The sequence below is a fragment of the Microtus pennsylvanicus genome, chromosome 20, assembly GCF_037038515.1.
Source record: "Microtus pennsylvanicus isolate mMicPen1 chromosome 20, mMicPen1.hap1, whole genome shotgun sequence".
Classification (NCBI taxonomy): domain Eukaryota; kingdom Metazoa; phylum Chordata; class Mammalia; order Rodentia; family Cricetidae; genus Microtus; species Microtus pennsylvanicus.
This window is the reverse complement of record NC_134598.1, coordinates 32,935,329-32,953,758: the sequence shown is the minus strand read 5'-3', so window position 1 is coordinate 32,953,758 and position 18,430 is coordinate 32,935,329. Positions and strand designations below refer to the sequence as shown.

General features: G+C 44.7%; 1 protein-coding gene across 23 annotated transcripts in view; it reads left to right on the top strand.

The window, feature by feature from the left end:
• Anks1b (ankyrin repeat and sterile alpha motif domain containing 1B) overlaps nt 1–18,430 on the top strand; it is an 867,834-nt gene that overhangs the window by 601,931 nt on the left and 247,473 nt on the right. For all 23 annotated transcript variants that reach the window (XR_012908611.1, XR_012908612.1, XR_012908614.1 and 20 more), the window contains one exon: nt 8,800–8,952. Coding sequence is in view for 19 of the 23 variants with exons in the window: in XM_075954277.1 (XP_075810392.1) it covers nt 8,800–8,952 (153 nt within the window). In the remaining 4 variants the exon portion in view is untranslated. The remainder of the gene's footprint in view (nt 1–8,799; nt 8,953–18,430) is intronic.

The window sequence follows — 18,430 nt, the reverse complement described above, 5'->3', positions numbered from 1 at the left end:
CCAACCTGGTCTACAGAGCGAGTTCCAGGATAGCCAGGGCTACATAAAGAAACCCTGTCTTGAAAAAAAAAAACATAAACAAAAAAAGTTGAAATAAAAAAGAAAAAAAAGCAATGCCTACCTAGTCAATTATTGGCTTTGGAGATTCTTTATTCTATTGATCTAACTGGCATGCTAGTATCATAGTTCCAATCTGGCAGCTTGCTGCAGACTGCTTTTGTTGTGCTTTAATCCCAAATACAATATATTCAGTCTTTCTTTTTCTGTTTCTATTATCTATTATTAGTTGGTTTTCTGTGCCTTTTGTTTTGTTTGAGGGAATTGGTATTGTTGTTTTTGAGATAGTATTCATGTAGATCAGTCTGACCTCAGATGTACTATGTGCCCAGGCCGTCCTTGAACTCTTGATCCTCCTGCCTCCTTCTCCCAATTGCTGAAATTGTAGACAGCCCACCGCTATGTAGACTCTATCATCAGTTTTTATTACCTTCCATTTTCTACCTCTTTTGTCTTATAAAGTAGGAGCACTGTCTATGCAGACCAAGCTCATTTGAAGCAGATATAAAGAGTGACGGCCTGGGTATACGATCACCCCGTGTAATCTCACCCACACCTGACTTCAGCTCCCCTTTGTGACAGCATGGCTACAACCGTTTAAATGCCCCTGCGTGGCAAAGATGGTGCAAAACTCCACTTGCATCATTTCACTGGATGAGCGGCAACTTGCTTCAAGAACGTTCTTGTACTCTCATGTTACTGTGTGTGTATGTATGTGTGTGTGTGTGTGTGTGTGTGTGTGTGTGTGTGTGTATATATATACACATATATATGGTTTGGATATATAATAGGTATATATATGATATATAATATAGGTATGTTATATATAATATAGGTATATTATATATAATGTGTGTGATATAGGTATATTATATAATATACCATATATATGTGTGGTACCAGACTGAGTGAGTATTTCAGATAAAATGAGACTAAAAAGGAAAAGGGCTATAGCGATCATTTTGTTCCAAAAGTCTTCTGTTTTGCTGGTTTTACACATTTCTTTTTTTTTGTTTTTTTGTTTAATTTTTTTATTGATAAAAGAAGAATAAAGAAAAAAACAAATTTCCACCTCCTCCCAGCCTCCCCTTTCCCTCCCCCTCCTCCCACTCTTCTCCCCCTCCTCCCACCCCTCTCCCCTTCCCCCCACTCCTCTCCTCCTCCCTCTCCAGTCCAAAGAGCAGTCAGGGTTCCCTGCCCTGTGGTAAGTCCTAGGTCCTCCCCCCTCCGTCCATATCTAGGAAGGTGAACATCCAAACTGGCTAGGCTCCCACCAAGCCAGCAGATTGCGTAGGATCAAAACTGCGTGCCATTGTCCTTGGCGTCTCATCAGCCCTCATTGTTCGTCATGATCAGAGAGTTCAATTTTATCCCATGCTTTTTTTGGTAATAGTCCAGCTGGCCTTGGTGAGCTCCCAGTAGATCAGCTCCACTGTCTCAGTGGGTGGGTGCACCCCTCGTGGTCCCGATTTCTTTGCTCATGTTCTCCCTCCTTCTGCTCCTCATTGGGACCTTGGGAGCTCAGTCCATTGCTCCAGTGTGGGTCTCTGTCTCTATCTCCATCCATCACCAGATGAAAGTTCTAGGATGATATGCAAGATATTCGTCAGTATTGCGCTAGGATGGGATCATTTCAGCTTCCCTATCCTCAGCTGCCCAAGGAACTAACTGGGGACCTCAGCTTGGGCACCTGGGAGCCCCTCTAGGGTCAATTCTCCTGCCCACCCTAAAGTGGGTCCCTTAACTAAGAATTGTGGTTCCGTGCTCCCCTATCCAGCCTTCCTTTATCCCGATCCTCCTGTTTCCCCAAGTCCCCCCTCCTTCCCTTCTACCTTTTCTTTCCCCATCTCCCCTTACCCCCTTCCCACCCCACCCCCAAGATCCCACTTTTCTCCCCGGCAATTTTGTCTACTTCCCTTATCCAAGAGGATAACGATATGTTTTTCCTTGTATTCACCTTCTTACTTAGCTTCTTTAGGTTCGCCAATTGTAGACTCCGTGGGTGATCGCTTCTTAGGTATAACCCCAGAAGCACAGACATTAAGGGCAACATTGAATAAATGGGACCTACTAAAACTGAGAAGCTTCTGTAAAGCAAAGGACACTGTCACTAAGACACAAAGGCAACCTACTGACTGGGAGAAGATCTTCACCAACCCCACAACAGACAAAGGTCTGATCTCCAAAATATATAGAGAACTCAAGAAACTAGACTTTAAAAGGCTAATTAACCCAATTAAAAAATGGGGCACTGAACTGAACAGAGAATTCTCAACAGAAGAAGTTCAAATGGCCAAAAGACACTTAAGGTCGTGCTCAATCTCCTTAGCAATCAGGGAAATGCAAATCAAAAGAACTTTGAGATATCATCTTACACCTGTCAGAATGGCTAAAGTCAAAAACACCAAGGATAGCCTTTGCTGGAGAGGCTGTGGAGGAAGGGGTACCCTCATCCATTGCTGGTGGGAATGCAATCTTGTGCAACCACTGTGGAAGTCAGTGTTTCGGTTTCTCAGGAAATTCGGGATCAACCTACCCCTCGACCCAGCAATACCACTCTTGGGAATTTACCCAAGAGATGCTCTATCATATGTCAAAAGCATTTGTTCAACTATGTTCATAGCAGTATTATTTGTAATAGCCAGAACCTGGAAACAACCTAGATGCCCTTCAATGGAAGAATGGATGAAGAAAGTATGGAATATATACACATTAGAGTACTACGCTGCGGTAAAAAACAATGACTTCTCGAATTTTGCATGCAAATGGATGGAAATAGAAAACACTATCCTGAGTGAGGTATCCCAGACCCAAAAAGATGAACATGGGATGTACTCACTCATAATTGGTTTCTACACATTTCTTTTGAAAGCCAGTAAAGCGTTTCTTCCTTTTCATACCTACACAAAACATTTCCAGTGTGAGTTGCTAGCTGAGGTACAGGTAGCCTCAGGGGCAGGGACATTCCAGAGCTGACTCCCTTAAAGGTCGAGAGTGCCCAGAGCCCTTTCCTAAAGTCCCGGTGCTCACCTTGTCCCTCTGGTGGGCACAGTAGCTAGACATATTCCAAGAGGCTCTGGAAGGACACCCAGGCAGAAGGCAGCAACCCGGAAGGCGTGTGGCAACTGCTTTAGCATATCTGAATTTAGTGGAGACTGAAGTTTGGCTGCTGTTTCCTTTTTCGCTCCCAGCTAAGGTTTTCCCCAGACTTTGGAATTCAGCGAGTCAAACCCGGCTGCCTTGCTGTGAACCGTTGTTAGGAATGCCCGCTGTCCGCCCACACAGCCTGTGCCGGACTCTCCTGCGCATGCTCCGCGGTACTGCTGGCCTGGCAGGCCCTGGGGCTGTTGCTTCCTAACGCGGTCTCACCAGATGTTCCTGCTAGAAAAAGAGCTTAATCATTGCTAATTTGAACAGCATTTACACTACTACCTAAGGGTATTGCCAAAGAGCCAGGAAAGAAACGCGGATGCTATCTAACCCGCAGTCTACACCTTTCCTATTTTTTTTCTCCTTTCTGTAGTTTTGTAATCGGGCTTTGTTGTTGTTGTTGTTTTTCTGGGTGAGTAAATCAGGTACTATCTTATAATTAATTTATAAATCATAGAATTACAACACTTAGGGGTTACTGTAAAGAACTTTGAGGCCGTTGGTCTAACACCTTTCTTACTGAAGCCTGGGAGGGCAAGGTATCTTGCCCAGGGTCACACAGCTGGTGGAGTCAAGAGGATGGAATTAAATCCATTGCATTTCATAGTAAAGCAAACTATCTGAAGTTGGTTTTGGTTCTTGATACATGTAAGTTTTAAATGTTTTAAATGTACCAGTGTTCGGCCATAAAGAAAGAAATCCTTGATTTTTATGGCACAGAGTACAGAATGTAGGTCTCCTGCAAATGAGTCCCAAACCTCTGAAATGAATGTTTCCCGTGTCTACTTAAATAATTCAATAAACACTTAGCAAATGCCTGCTGTATGTGAGATGGTCCTGATGGAGGCCTTGGAAATCACGGAAGTTCCTAAGACCTTGTTTCTTCACCAAGGGCAGTGAAGCTAATGTGCTACTAACGCTCCCTTGAAAGTAAGGTGGCCTCAGAGAAATCTTGGGAGAGCAGGTCGAGAAAGGGTTCCGGCTAAAGAAGAAAACAGAAGCAGAGTTATGGAGGTAGATGAGCTGCCCGGAGGACTATGTCCCAGTACTCCAACTCATGCGGTAAGCATGTGCAATAAAGACTGACTTCAGCCGTGATGGGTAAAGATGGAGTTCAGTGAGGTAGGAAGGATGTTGGTGCTGGCTAGCTCAGTTTCCTTCCTCCTCCTCAGTCTCATGCCAGCAATTGCCAACGGACTCGTGAATTAAAGAGCCTGAGTTAGATTCTATAGGTTCAATTCATAAACACCAAATTCATAAACACAGAAAACTTGTAACCCTAGTCAGCTTTTCTTCCTGTGTATCGAAAACTCAGTAGCTGGCAATGATAATCACAAAAATGTCTGGTTTTCTACCTCCATCCGTCTATGGGTCAGCTGGAGTGACCTAACACGGACTGGATTTTCCTGGGCTCCAAATTTAATCCTAAGCTTTGGGTTAAATTCAACTTCATAAGTCTTCGTTGACCTCCTTATACTAGCATACAAGTACTCAGCAGATAGTACTCGTACAGGGATGGTGTAAGAATGAATGTGTATACGTTTAGCACAGGCAGAACACCAAAGAATGAGCGGAACAGGGGAAAGAGAGAGGCTGCCAACCAGCCATTCCATCGGCCAGCATCAGTGGAGCTGGGAAGCACCTCCAGCCACAGTGAGACACAGTGGGGCACAGACGTGCAGTTCTAATGCAGGAAGAGAGGCAAGAACTTGGATCAGTTATTCTGTATCCTTGGGTTACCTTGTTCGGGAAATGTCTAAGCACAGACATGTAGCTGAGAGGTCAAGAAGAAAAGACATTCTCAGAGGTAGACCCTATCTGCAACAAGATGAGAGGCATGGGGAGTGCAGGGGAGGAAGGGTGGAAGGCGGACAAGAGAGTTTGAACCAGCCAAGGATGTGCAGCTCCCATCTGTGTGTGTGTGTGTGTGCCATTTAAAACAATTGGGCACAAAGAAAACGAAGAGTCATTGGGTAGATATTAATCCAAATCATCATGCCAGGCAGTTTGCACACTATACCAAAAATATCACAAGACTTGGGGTGCGTGTTCTAGAAAAGAGGGAGGTGAGACTCACCTAGCTATCTAATTTGCCAAAGACAGCCCAACCAATCAGTAGCGCTTCTGGGACTACCAGATTCTAAAGCCCTCTTTGGAAGGAGGAGACTGAGTTGGAAGCCATCTTGGAAATCAAATCAGTAGGGAGTGTCATCCTCATGAGTTATGATGACCCTTTCCTGAGCTTCTACCTGGGCAAAGGACTGATGCCTCCCCACTGGCTGAGAAATGTGGGTGGGAACTTTGTTCTCAGCTGAAGGATAGAAACTGGTTGTTTTACTCCAGTCGACGATAGCTCTAAGATATGAGATGGCCTTAAAATTTATTTTAGTTATGTGTTTTATAATTCATGAAGATTTCAGTCCTTGAAAAGTAACTCTAGACATAAGACAAGAGCATTGCAGGCATGGAAAATATATGAGCAAAGTATTAAGAGTGCCTTGTGCAGTTCATGGTTGGGAAGTGGCTGGTAGCAACTCCGTAACTGTTGACATGTGTGTGTATTTGGTCACATCAGTATCATATGTAGCAGGACAGTGAGAGGCTGGGTCGATTTTAGTTGACTTTGCATGGTGTGATAGGACATCTGGACTTTTCTCTAGAAGGAATCACTGTAGATTCTGGTCCAAGGGTAGACTTATGAGCCTGGCTAAGGTCACACTGAGTATAAGCTGAACCAGAGGTGGGAGGCCAAGCGGAAGGATTTTGCACTCATATGAACAAGTGGTAATGAGAACCTGAGCTGGGGAGTGGCGGTAGAAGCAAAATTAAGGGAACAATGGGACAGCTTCTTTGGAAGAAGTTACTGCATGGCGCAGTGGTCACCCTACATATCGTTAAATACGTCTCAAGTTCATTTTGCAACTTTATTTGGCTCTCAGTGTCTCCTCCAGTCAGGTACGCAGAACTTTCATCATTTGGTGGTCATCTGTTCACAAACATTTTGATTTATGACTACAATTACTGTGCAGGAGGCGTTTTAACTGATCTGTTCTATGCTGTGTCCACGGCATCCACCAGAAAGAGCGCTGAGTATTTATTTATTGAATAAGCAAATGCACGGGTGCTGCCCTACACATACGCACACACCCATTTCCAGAGTATCTGCACCTTGGCGTTCTGGCCACCCATCTGTCACCCCATCAAAATCCCTGTCACCCTTGCCTCTCCAGGGTGGATCATACTTTATAGGAGGATCCAGATTACTGAGCAGTCTACACGCAGTGAGATTTTAGTGTAATGTGTTTCCCAGCCGCTGCCTTCAATCAAGTTCCGTTGACTCCCTTTGCTACTTCTTAGTGTGATTTCAGATCTGTCCAGTAATGTTCTCATTGTGTAAAACAGTAGAAATTCGGTTCTAGCCCATTTCAAACCTCCAGTTCTCTCTCTCTCTCTCTCTCTCTCTCTCTCTCTCTCTCTCTCTCTCTCTCTCTCTTTCTCTCTCTCTCTCTCTCTCTCTCTCACACACACACACCCTAAGTTCAGTTTTTTCCAAGACACTAACACCCCACCCCCTTTGATCCTCAATTGCTTGGTCTTAGGACAAAATGGAAGCTATTAGAAGAAGCAATGAATGTCTTGGTCCATTGGGTTCATTTTGCAGTTGTCGGGGGAGGCACCCCAGATTCCTCCAGTGACCATTGAGAAACCAAAGTGTGACAGGTGGTCAATGACTGCCCTTTGCCAGGAATTGTGTATGAGTGTCCGAGGTGACCTGTGGGAAACCTATTACACAGTTCTCTGGGAAAGAACAACCGACTCTTTTCTTCTTTAAAAAAAAAAAAAATCAAGGATCCTTAAGCCTGTCCAAAGTAGCCACTGCTGGCTTGGTCAGCTTCTTGGGGAGACTACCAGTAACCTTACTGTTAGGTTGTGTCAACCCCATGTTCCCTTCTTCCCTTTTGTTCTTTCTCCATTTATTCCATCAGATGAGTACCCCATGTCTTGGGTCAGTGTTCAGGTTGGTTCACCCACTTGTTAACCAACCAGGGAGAACGCACCACATACCTGTAGTCTGTAATCTACCAAAGAGGAAAGTGCTCAGTACATCCGAGCCTCCACTTCGGGTCCTGGTCTCCAGGTTTATATGCAGCACTCAGTTATCTGTGCCCGCCACTAGACTGCGATTGGCAAACTCTGACTCACCATTCCTTGTCACCATACAATGAATACTGAGTCAGAGCCACATGGACAGGCATTTGGTGAGTTGCCCAAAGGGGGGTCAGGCAATTAAAAAAGCAAAATACGAGCATCCCACACACCCGAGGTACTGGCGCCGACAATGAACTGCACTGTAGCTTTGAAACGGTGGGTACTGAAGCCTAGAGCTGTAGGTTAGATTGAGGAGTGGACTAGCTGGAAGGAGGGTAGGGGGAAGGGCAACTTAAAATGGAAAGGTAAGGATTCTCTGAACCGAGGACCCTGCACAGTGACAGAAAGCTCACGATGCTGAGATGGAAATCTGAATCCTGGGTGCCAACACTAATCTTTTCCTCTGCGCACAAACCAGGATCCTATAGATTTCTGTTCATAATCTCCTTCAATCTGATGGAAGAGGAAAGCCCCTTCTGCACCATGCCCACTTAGCTGCTCCCAGCAGGCGCCTTACTGAAGGCTGATGAGGGGGCCGCTCTCCTGAGGAACTCCAGTACCAAACCCTGTCCTGGCATGCAGGCAGCCTAAGTTTCAGAAGTGAGTCATGTCAAACACAAGAACCATGAATTCAGCTTAGATTTCAAATAAAAAATAAATAAATAAAGGACTTAGAAGAAGCTATATAAATTCTTCAACCCAGAAGTTCTTCCTGCTTAAATTATTTTCACATTCCAATTTAAACCCAGAGACATTATGTTGCTGTCACACGTCTTTGTTCCCCTGAAGTATTAAAAAAAAATCTGTATATAGCTGACAAAAAATAGAAGCCTGTCTGCCAGAACGTCCCCTATTCATGTCTAACACACTGTAGAGCTGAGGTGGAGCACATGGTCTTGAAGCACCCGGGCCTCTTTTGAACTGGCTTGCCACAGCCGTGTGTTTCTCCAGTGTGTGTGCCCTACCTACAATACATGCCTTGCATAAGCATGAACCCCCTTGGAATGTCTAAGTCATGAAGTATTTTCACACACTCGGACGTTGCGCGTATGAGAATTACCATCTCTATTTTGAAGATGCCGTGCCTTTCGCCTTCCTCCCGTCCAACACTGGTAACTCAACTTGACATCCCTCGCAATTCCTTCCCAACAGAACACCAACAAAGTCCTGAACAGAAGTTTGGCATATTTCATCATCTCAAACCCAGAGTTAATTTAGCAGCTAAATTGGAAATTTCTGGGTGTATTTTTGAAAACTAATTCAGCATGAAAATTACTAATGATTTAGAATTGTTCATAGAGCCTTTTCCTTCTCCTTACTTCTCTATCCAGAAATATCTGATGTTTTATATCAGATTAATTTGCAAGTGACCAGATGCTTTCTGTTGTTGGGACCGAAGGGAGCTGGTTTAAGTAATGGCTAATGTATCGTTCTTCATTGCAGATGAGACCCATTGGTCATGATGGCTACCATCCCACCTCTGTCGCTGAGTGGCTGGATTCCATCGAGCTGGGGGACTACACCAAAGCCTTTCTCATCAATGGATACACGTCGATGGACCTGTTGAAAAAAATCTGGGAGGTTGAACTCATCAATGTAAGTTGCTCTCTCTCTTAACACCTTAACTGTTCTACTTTCGATGTGATGTGAATTTTATTGCAGGTGGAGAATTCTTTATCTTTCTCTGTGACTGTTTGGACATCTAGTAAGGATTTACAGGTGTGTGTGTGTGTGTGTGTGTTACTCTGAGGTCGTTGTCTTTTAATGTTTTGAGATGGTGAACTGAGACATAAGAAGAAGAGCCTCGGGGCTTTCTGCATTATCTAACAAAACCTTCCAAGAAGTTCTGGGGTTTCCATTTTAGGAAACTCTTGTCGGTTTAGCATAGGGATGTGGTGGCAAAATAAGCTTCCAGCCTGATCGCTGCCCCTGTTCACTATTAAAAGCCAGAATTGTCGCGTTTCCATCCCTTAATCACATTCTTTTAGCACTCTGTCGTGTTTCTTTATCTCCGTTCCTTAATTAGGATTCAAACCCCGTGCTCGGAGAGACTTCTGCTCTTGCTAAACGGGCTGCTGTAGTCATTAAAGCGTTATCTCCCGGAGTTGGCGTCCAGTCGTATGTTGTCTCTGCTTTATGCATACATACGCTTGGCATAAATTTTTTGTCGACGCTGGCCAGCATATGTTGCCATGTATTCAAGCCCAGAGAGATCAACTCAGTCCTCATAAGTGATTCCGATTCTTCCTCACTTCCTTTTTACTCTCATTTTTTTTTTTTCTAAATACAAACAGGTGAAGGAATGAAGTAAAAAGGTAGCGGGAAATGATGGTGTGCATTTGTGCTGTGCTCGCGCGTTGGGAACGTTCCTTTTTAAGATAATACAGTGATAAATCACTCTTTTAGAGGGTTGTTTATCTTCACAGCCTGATGCTTGGGAGGGCATTTGCAAAGTGAAATAAAGTCGACAATTTTTACTGCTTCTTCTTAGCTCTCTTCTGCTTGTTCCGTCACGCTCCATCCCGGAGTCTAGGTTCTACATGTTGCCTGCCGTTAAATATTTTAATGAGCATTATGACCGTTAGCCAATATGTTTTGCTTTTGAAAATGTATCTTTCAAAATACATCTTTGCTGGGACATTTTACAAAATTGTTCTTGAGTCAAAAAAGCACATGAAGTTAATAGAATCTTGGCTTCTCGCTTGCCGTTAGTAACTCTTAACTTGTTGCTCCCTCACCAAAAACCATCCTTACCAAAAGAAGGCCACTGCCTGAAGCTCTGGTTAGCATTGTTCTTAGTCATTGTAGCAAAGGAACAAGTTGAAGCCGCCTCAGGTTTTGGTTGTGATGGGTAAAGACTTCCGTCCTCTGTGAGACGTGACGTTCGTCTCATGGTTCCTCTGAGGCACTCGCTTGTGAACAAGGCCTTTTTCCATACATCAGCCACATCAGTTTCCACATTGAAATGTGTCGTGCTTAACGGTAGAATTTGAAAACTAACCCTATGCCAGACCCTCAGAATACACCTGTTCCCTACTGAAGAGCTGATTAGGAAGTGGCGTGTGGGCCGTTCACCTGACTGGTGTCAGCGGTACTGGGAAGGCTCTACAGTATCCCTCGTGTTGGGTGACAGGGAGGTCCTGATGCTGGAAAGCCCATAGGTTTGCTGCCTGGGCCTAGAGACTAATCACAACCACCTTTGAATTCCGACAAGAAAACAAAAATATGCCTTCGTGCCTATGTGGCCTCTTTGGTTTCCCTTTTAGTCCTGCACTGACTAAATTATGGTCTGATTTAGAGGGGTTCAAGTTTGAAATATTGCTTCAAAGTCTGAAGGCATAGTCAGTGTGCTCAAAGTCCTCTGACCTGTGTGCCTGCCATCAACACAGCGTATCTTTCTTAAGTAAACTCATTGGGTTTAAATTTCCGTGGCATTTTATATATGGGAAGTTACCACTCTACAAGGAGAGACTGCAAGTCATTTAACTCAATAGACTTGCTCACTGTGGGCAAACAAACAAAAAGCCAAAAGCCAAATGAACCTTTAGACACAGAATTAGAAAGCGAAACTTCATCGCTCCTTGAGTGGGGCATTTCATTTAAGGAGTTGAGGTTGTTGGGGGTTTTTTTAGTGTGAGAAGGGCTACGTGTGCCTTTGAGCTTGCAAAGCTTTTGAGTAATCTCAAATTCAAAACCCTTTCATCAAAAAAGAGAAGACAACATTAAGACCTTTGTTTATCTGGACTAATGAAGAGAAGTATGGGGTGGTCCCTTGTGTAGCAGATGGCTCAACTAATACAGTATCGAGTACCAATAAGTTGTTCCCTGACTGATACAGGGTACTACCATAATCCTGATCTAAAGTGAAGGCCTCTAGGGAAGTCCTATCATGGGTCAAGGTAGAGTGGCTGAGTCCCATCCTTGACCACTGCAGAGACCAGGTCCCCTCAGAGGTCACTCACTAGTTGATGGTTTCCCTCCTGGATCTTTGTGGAGTGGACCATTGATGGCTGATGTGAGGAGCTGATTTAAAGGGAGCCAGACTGCTCTGGTGGCTCTTTCTCCTCCTGAAGGGAAGACAGACAAACTCCAGCTGGGAGAGGTGCAGAGGTCAACAGGAGGAGGGAGGAGAATAGAGGACAAGTAGACTTGTTGGCATGGCGATAGCATCAGCATCATTGATGAGACACTCAGTGTAGATGGTAATGTACTTGTTGTTATTCTCAGGAGTACAATAAGCTTGTGTAACCTATTTCTATCAGGATATGAAACTGGCCAGATTTCTGGACTTGAATCATACAAATGTGTATTTAAAACTCTCACCTTTGTAAAGCTCCTGAAGACCTTTTCTTTGTGGTGTATATTAATGTTTTTTTGAAAATCAAGGTTATTTGAATAAACAAATAAGAGGTTTGGACACAAAGCTACCCAAGGGTTAGGAGGAAACGAAAGGATAGAGATCTCACCATTGTTAACACAGAGAAGCGTCTAAGGCGGGAAGCGGTGCCGGTTCTGGAGGCCCAGTGCTGTCTCGGATGAGAGCATGAAATATTGGCCAACAGTTGACCCTTTGAGCTCAGAGACTTCGCATTCAGACACCAGTGTTGACTGATTGGCTCAAGTCCTGGCCACCATGGTTAGTAACATCACATTCCTACCTTTCTAGTGACATTTCAGTATGAAAATGTGGATGTGTCCAGAGAGATGGCAGGCGAATTGTTTCCTCTGTAAATGCTAGCTGCATGAACCACCGCTTAGAGTTACTGTCCCTCCAAGGGCTTGTTAAGGGAATTAATGACTAGTTAGTAGTTCAAAGGTCCATTAATTTTTTTTCCCCTCTCAGAGGTTTCTCAGTCTCGGCATATGGTCCTAGCCAGTCTGACTAATATTTCTATCTACTACCACCAACCTCCACAGCTCTGCATGGGGCAAATTTTAGACAGAAAGGAATATATGTTCTCCATAAAGTGTGTATAGATGACTTATGAAATTAAAAATAATAAGCTAAGGCCCATGTGAATAACTCGATATTCACTTTCTGGACAATAAAAATATACAAAATTATAAAAAAGAACGTTGATATTTTTATCTCTGTGTGTCTACTAAAGGGACTTGGGTACATCCAAATAACTCTAAACACTGTTCGTTCAATTCATTAACTCTTGAATCTCATTGTAGAACCTACAATTAATATCTTCCCATTGACCTTACCATCATTTACCAAGGGAATCATTCTAGCCCAGGCTTAGTGTACCCTGCAATACTAATAATGGCAAAGGTTCGTATTGAAAAAAGATATATAGAATTTAGTGCATTCTTAAATCTCCGCTCATAATACAGAATTGTTTCTTAAAACGTAATACAGTATTTGGTTTTAATACCTCTGGGTAAAAGTTAATAAAGTAGCTAAGGCAACAATACCCATATGCATCTTGTGAAAGCCCTTTCTCTTCTCCAGTGGATAGCATCTGGAATTACTTTAGCAGCAGTGAATGGATTCATTTGTCATTTGCTTCTTGCCTGACTACTTCTGAAACTGTGCTTGCACTTATGGAGGGCGGTCAGGTTGCTTTGCCAGGTTTCCTCGATGTTAGTGATTGAATTTCTACCTTTCTGGGGAAGTTCTGCGATAATCTAACCCAGCGGTCAGAAGGTTTTCCAAGGAAACTTGCTAATTGTGCGCCCATTCTTTGGTCACATGACTTGATCGCTTCGCATGTTGTAGCTGTAAGGCCCCTTGTTTGCAATTGTTAAAAATATAAGGATAGCGACCGCTGAAGGTGAAACCAAGCACGGGAGGTTTCAGAGGGCGGCTGCCGCGTGTGTGGTAAAACAATGTTGGTCCCATACGCAGGAAGCCAGCCCTGTTCTCCATTCCGTTGTGTGGCTCCTTGTCTCTCTCTGGCATCAACTGCCTTCTATCTAAAGGACTTCCTGTAACATTTTAAACAACGTGAGGCTGCCAGTGGTGAATTCTGCCAGCTCATGTGCCTCTGGAAGAAATTTTATTTTGCCTTCATTTCTGAAGGATACTTTTGCAGAATGGGTAATTCTGTATCCCCATCGATACGTTTCCAAATTGTTCTGAAACAAATTCAGAAATTCTTTGGTCTTGTGAGTAAGGTTTATTGGGAAACACTGGGATACTGTCCGGCCTGTTGCTAGTATTTCCCACTATTGGGCAGAGGTCCCGGGGGCTTGAACCATGTCTTTGAAATCCCAGAGCTTCCCAGCCTGAATAGTATAGAAACTATCACCAGCCTGATTTGGGATCTAAGAGTTATATCTGCCAGTCTTTTCAGATGCTTCGGTGTCTGGCCTCAGGTAGGTTCTTTATATGCATGTACTGTTTGTTCAGTATTCTCTCCCCTCCTCCCAGCAAACTAACCATGCTGGCCTCCCTGGGTGCTTTTCATCTCATCAGACACCCAGTTCTTTCTGAGGCCCTCCCTCCTGCAAACGAGGCCACTTGTATCCTATATTTGCTTCCTGTGTCCCAGGCCTCACTGCCCTTGTTGTGCTGTGTCTACCAGCACGAACACCAGCAGCACTCCATGCAGATTTCCCTGGATTGCTGGCTTTTTCAGGCAGGGACGTCAGTGTGATGTCTGTGACTCGGCCTTGAGCAGAAATCGGATCCCTTCACACCCGCTAGGCACAGGCCTCCCCCTCCAAGGAGCTGCCCCAGCGTCTCAGATGAGGCAGCGGGGTATCAGGTGTCTGATAGTGTCCCAAGTGATGCTCAGGTGCAGCCTCTGTAATCAGTGGGGACCACTGAAAGGATTTAACCGGAGGAATGGCATGGTCAGAAGCAGTAAGAAGGCAAAGCAGACGGCGAGAAGCTGAGTCAGCAACTCTGTGCCACTGCTGTTCCCAGCCATGACTATCGCAGGCACAGAGGCAAAAATAAAATAAATAATAGTAATAAAAAAAGAATCAACATTGCCTCTAGCACCAAGGGTATGCCTAAATTCGGAGCCTGTAAATAGAGTTCGTTTTCATAATTACAATCCCACGTATCAAAAGGAGGATAAGTTATAGCCAATATTCCTCTGATGCTTTTGATGGTGGCTAAGGCTGTTTTTTAGGACCCCCCCCCCAAGGCTGGGCCTCTGTCAAATGGAAATTTTACTTAACTGTTTATAAAGAGTAAGACACACCGTGAAGTCAGGTTTCAAAGGGGCCCTCTTTCCTTTCATCTTTATTTTGGAAGCAGGTCACTTTGCTTTGAAGCCTGAATCCACCACGCAGTGTGCGGCCTTAAGTCACTTCCCCTCTCTGGGACTCAGTTGCTGATGTATAAATAGAGGACAATAATATCTGGCCTGCTGCTTCCTAGGCTTCCTGCGAGGCTTGAATGGCAGCTTTCTCTTATCCATCTGATTTTCTTCTCCCTGGTTTTATGTTCCTTTTGCCTTTTCTTTCTTACTTCCCCAGATTTCTTTCCCAGAGTCAGGCTGGGAGCTGGTCCATGGGGGCACACACTTTCATAGCTAGTTGTGTTTCCCAGAGTCAGGCTGGGAGCTGGTCCATGGGGGCACACACTTTCATAGCTAATTGTGTTTTCCTCTCCCACCCACAAACACAGGTCACATCATTTGGTGTATGAACCTCAGTCTTCAGGAATTGGGACTCAGTGTCTGTCCCCCTTCATCCCCAATTCCAGTCCCTGAACATCTCCCACCCAACCCCCTTTTATTCAATGTTGATGCTTAGGTACGAAATTGCTGATTGCTGTGCCCTTACCCTCAGCTATGTGGGTGCTGACCGTTGACCCTCAGCGTTGATCTAGAGGCACCCAGATTTTTTTTTCTTGAAACAGGGAATAGAACAGGGCAGTGACTCAGAAACTAGGGGTGCATTCAGACACAAGTCATCATGAGCCTAATAAATCTAAACCTGTCTGGAATCTGTCCCAAATGTTAGCCTTGATGGCCCATGACAATGGGAACCTCTGCAGCCTCATGGTCCCTTTTCATTGATTTTTTTTACATCACATACTATAAACCATAGTAATAAAGCTGGCGACATGTTCTTCTATGTTTTTCTCAAATTTTTTAAAGGGCAGGTAAATTTTTTATTCCGAAAAAGTCTTCTTTTCAAGACGTTTAGGACGGAATTTGCTACTAAAGAGATGCAGCTCTGTCGCCGGCAAATTGTGACAAACTGCTTCTCTCCCAGTAGACTTGAGAGCCAAACACCTGCTCCAGAGTACAGAAAATAAGGGGGGGGCCTCCATACATGGAAATACACATATATGCAGACAGCCACTGGTGCGTGTTGGTCTGGTGGAGAAACCCTTTCTGTTCTATTTTAAGAGACAATCTGATATTATCCAGGAAGAACAAGGAAAGCCAGAGATTTCTTTTCCCCAAGAAAAACTGTTAAGAGTTTTGAAACCTCATCTACATGCTAACATGCCAGAGACGGGCAGCAAGTATCAAGTCCGAGAAAAAGGGGAAGGTTCGCCGCCAGTGTGGAGGCGGTTTGCACTAGCAATGAAAGAGAAGTAATGAGGTCAGAGATGCGATCGTTTGGGATTCATGTCTGATTTAAAGATATGTAAGGGTTGCCAGGAGTTTAATTTCAGCTATTTTGGTTTTTTTTAAAAAAAATGTATTATATTAAACTGCAAAGTGTGGTCTCAAATGCTTTTTGATTTCAGGTAAAGAGCAGTTAGCTTGAACCTCAGAAAAGGCAGCAAGCTTACCTTACGGACTCTATGTCTGGCGCTCTACCACCACCTGGTGGCAGCATACCTGAAGTACAGGGCAGGTTACTAAATGAAAAACCCCGTTCTTAAATGCAGAAGAACCCAGAGACCTGAAATTATTCTGTGCTGGTCTTATACCAATCCCTGTTTCTGACTCCTTGTCATTCATGAGAGTTTTACTTTTGTAGACATGCAAACACCAAATCCAAGTACCACATGACTAAAATGGTCTTTAACAAAATAGAAAAAACCCTGTGCCGGGCATTGCACTGTTCGGATTAATCGAAGTGACACGGCTCCTTGATAAATGCATATCTTACCCACCAGCACACACTAGACCTGTTTATAGACATCTTGCAGTGTGAATAGGATTCTGGAGAGGAGTCCTTTTAAATCTGTCGCATGTTAGTGATAGAAATATGTGACTGTGTTCCAGCCCTTATCCTCAAGAGAGCTTCTGGACTTGGGTGAGGAAAGCCTTCGACACAAACCATAAAAGAGAGAACTGAGGGCATACAAGCATAAAAGTGGTGTCCGGAGCTCCGGTTGGAGCACAGGGCCTTCTCCTGCCTGGGTAGAGGTGGGATCAGAGCCGGTGGGGAGGAGCCCTCTGGATGGGAAAGAGTTAGCAACCATGGTTAAAATCACAGGTTCACAAAGCGGGGTGTGTGTGTGTGTGTGTGTGTGTGTGTGTGTGTGTGTGTGTGTGTGTGAAATACACAGTAGTGAGGCTGGAATGACAATGTTTGTCTGACTGTTGCTTTGTTGGGCATTGTTCTAGGCCATAGAAACGCCAGTGGGAACACAACCAAACCAACACAGCCAAACTGGGGGATGCACACCTGTACCCCAGCTGCTGGGAGAGTGAGACAGAAGGGTCACATGATCAAAGCCAGTCTGGGCAACACAGTGAGACCCTGTCCCAAAACAAACAGTAAAAATGGGGGGCTAGTGAGATGACTCGGTGGACAAAGGATCTCACCGCCAACCCTGGTGACATGAGTCACATGATAGGAGGGGAGGGATGGCTCCTGGAAGATGCCTTCTGACCTTTTTGTACTATGGCACACACCCAAGCATGTACATGAGCATGTGTACACGCACACACAGAGATATTTTTAAAAAGTTATTTAAAGTAAAAGGAGAGACTCAGCTTAGAGCTCCTTGATAGAGTGTTTGCCCAGCATGTGTGATCCCTGGGTTCAGTTCCCAGGAATAGGAAAAAAATTACATTGGTGCAATGTTCTAGAAAGAAAGACAGACAGTCATCAGGGAGAATATAGTGTAACATCAGATAGGGAAAAAAGTAGGGTGGGAGACACAAAAGATTAGATTTTTTTTTTTTTTTTTAGTTTTTCGAGACAGGGTTTCTCTGTAGCTTTGGAGCCTGTCCTGGCACTAGCTCTTGTAGACCAGGCTGGCCTCGAACTCACAGAGATCCACCTGCCTCTGCCTCCCGAGTGCTGGGATTAAAGGCGTGCGCCACCACCGCCCAGTCAAATAGATTAGATCTTAAGAAAAGTGACCGTACATCATTTGTGAAGAAGGCTACATCATCAGGTGAATATCTGAGCGACGTAAGGGCACAAGCAGCACTCCATGCTGAGGAAACGGTGTGATCAGATGCCCTATGGTAGCTGTCCGAGGGAAAGGGAAGAAGGAGAACCTCAGAGCTCGTAGTGAATGGTGTCAGAGAGTTAGCCAAGGACCAGGGCCGGGAGGATGCCGAGACTGAGCTGTGTGCCAGGTAGGGGCATCAGCATCAGAAGGGTTTTGAGCGGGAGAGATTCTTGGCTTGGTTTATCTGTGAGTCCTGGGTGTGGCTGCTGCGGGAGGAGCAGGTGCTAGTGGGAGCAAAGTTACCATTTAGTCCTATGGCATTGGTTAGAAGAGGTGGGGAATCTTTGATCCTTGCTTTACCATGAGGACAGGCTTGATGAACTAGAAACTGTTTGCAAGAGAAATGGAGGGGGTTGAGAACTGGTTGGTGTTCTCTTAGCTGTTTCCTGAGATTGAGAAGGAAAGCAGGATCGTCAGAATCAGGCTCGCGTCGGGATGTGGTAAGTTGAAGGGCCTACCAAATGTCTCCAATAAAGACATACAGAAACAATTCTACATAGGGGGTACGCAACCAGTCAGCTCCTCTCTGCATTGGAAACGAGGATGTTGCCGACAGTCACTGTGGCCCAAGGCTGGAAAAAGCCACTGTGCAGCCAGAGCCAGTGTGCATGCCCTGAACTTGCAGGAGGCCTTCCTTTCATGCAAAAGTGCTTTGTTTTTACAGCCAGGTATTAGAGCAGCCAGCCTGGGGCTCAGGGCACAGCGGCTGCCTTGCTCCTCCGCCACACACTGGGCAGCTCG